Here is a 2,022-nt window from a genome sequence, read left to right as displayed (position 1 = left end):
AAACTATCACACAAGAAAAACAAATTTTAGTACCAAGTTAGAAATTCTGTTGAGAGGTTGTCCTTACCCAGGAAGATGAGGTTCCTATAGTTTTCCAACATCACATCCGTATACAAATTCTGCTGTTCCGAGTTCAGACACTCCCATTCCTCTCCAGAAAAATCAATGGCCACATCCCTGAAGGTCAACTGTTCCTGAAATAAGAATACACAGCATAATGGTCATGTGGTCAGTGACTGTGGTCTTAATGTGAGCCAGGATGAACTGAGTCAGGAAAGAGTGTTTCTCCTAAGCTGAGTGATCCTAACTATTCACCAAGGCTCTTTAACACAGGGGTGTTTCTAATGTATTACTAGCTCTTGAGTAAAGATGAAGTAGACACTATACCTCCATGAAAAACTAAATGTAAAGGTATCAACATATGTATTTACACTTTTCAATTGTATATTAATGCGGGATGTCTATTTTTCAGACGAAAAGGACAATCTGAGAAAGGTACTTTACAAACCATGTATACTTCCCATCTATGGGAAAGTATTTACCATAGATGGGACATATTAGAATATAAATTCTGAATAGAATTATACTTGTATGACTTTTTGAAACATTATTACCTGTTTTTTTTGGAGAGGTGGGACATGGGGGGGGGTTAGACCAGTGCTTTATACTACCACAGTTATCTATAACTAAGCTATACACCAGCCCTAAAATCACATATTATAATTCAGTAATTCAAAACTGGAGCATAGATTTCTGCCGATACAGCAAACTCACTGGTAATGCCAATGTTAGCGGTCCTAAAACAACAAAAAAATACCAAACAGCAATAAGGCAGATACTAAGAGAACACATTAATGATTTGAAAGAATTTTAAGGAATCTGCATTTTATTATAGTAACAATACAGAAATGATCCTTTCTGATCATTTAAAATATACTAAAATTCACTGGGTTTTTCACACACTAATGCATAAAACCCCCAAATAATCCATGAGACCAGGGATGTTTTTCCTCTTCTATGACATTTTATCAATCATCCATAAATGTTAAAGCTGGGGTTTTATACAAACCTAGCCAGTCTAGAATTCATAGAATAAGAACATTAAAACAAAAATAAAGTGCAAATATTAAAATATCATTCAGAGTAGTTGAAAAGAGTAATAGACATATAAAAAGAATAGTAGAAAAAATAACAATTATATTTCATGTCCACAGACAAGTGAGTTACTTTGATTGTTATGACAAAATACCTAACAGAAGCAAATTAACAGGCAGATATTCTAGTAAATATTAATGATACACAATGGATTTCATTTCCTCACATGTATGTAGGTACTTGGATTCTATTTACCCTCCCTTATCCTCTCATGCCCTCCCACTCCAGCCTATCTTCTTTCTACCCAGTCCCCATCCATCTCCTCCTCCTGTTCCGCCCCTTCCTCCTCCCTTCCTTCTTCCACCTTCTCCTTCTTTTGATGATCAATTTCATTAGTTGATCAATAACTACACTTATACCCATGGACTAGTTCTACTATCTGCTTCTAGTTTGCTCTGATGGACACTTTAGTGGGTGCTAGAGTTATCCCCAGAAGATACATCCTAGACCTTCAAGACACTATATTAAGGTTGTTTTAAGTCTTCATGGATGAAGGTTGAGGCCTAGTCCAGAAGACAGCTCAGAGTTGCCAGGCTGGTTTGATAATAAAACAAGGATAAGATATCTAATTTATGTACATTAAAGACATCTACATTACTTCCAGAAACATCCCTCCTCCAAAATTGTCAAAGTGCAGAGGGCAATCCTATGTTCTCATTTATCACCATATCCTTTTCACTCTGGTAGAAACCCTTCCTCTCTGGTGCTTTCAGATGACCAGCAGCTCTTCCTTCAACCATCAGCCCCAGGGCCACAAAATGAAGGGGGAGAAAAGAACTGAGTGCTGGAATAAAGTAGAGGGAAGAATCCAGGAATCTACAAGTGAGAAATGAATGCCAGTGAGCTAGTACTGAGTGCATACTCAAG

At 37.0% G+C, this 2,022-nt stretch overlaps 1 protein-coding gene across 1 annotated transcript in view; it reads right to left on the bottom strand.

Annotated features, from left to right (window-relative positions):
• Nucleotides 1-2,022, bottom strand: part of LOC116094902 (zinc finger protein 883-like) — a 19,077-nt gene that overhangs the window by 10,484 nt on the left and 6,571 nt on the right. The window contains exon 3 of the mRNA XM_031376290.1: nt 68-194. Within this exon, the coding sequence (XP_031232150.1) occupies nt 68-194 (127 nt within the window). The remainder of the gene's footprint in view (nt 1-67; nt 195-2,022) is intronic.

This window comes from Mastomys coucha, unplaced genomic scaffold, assembly GCF_008632895.1.
Source record: "Mastomys coucha isolate ucsf_1 unplaced genomic scaffold, UCSF_Mcou_1 pScaffold17, whole genome shotgun sequence".
Taxonomy (NCBI): Eukaryota; Metazoa; Chordata; class Mammalia; order Rodentia; family Muridae; genus Mastomys; species Mastomys coucha.
The sequence above is the reverse complement of the archived record's forward strand: the minus strand, read 5'-3'. Positions and strand labels throughout refer to the sequence as shown.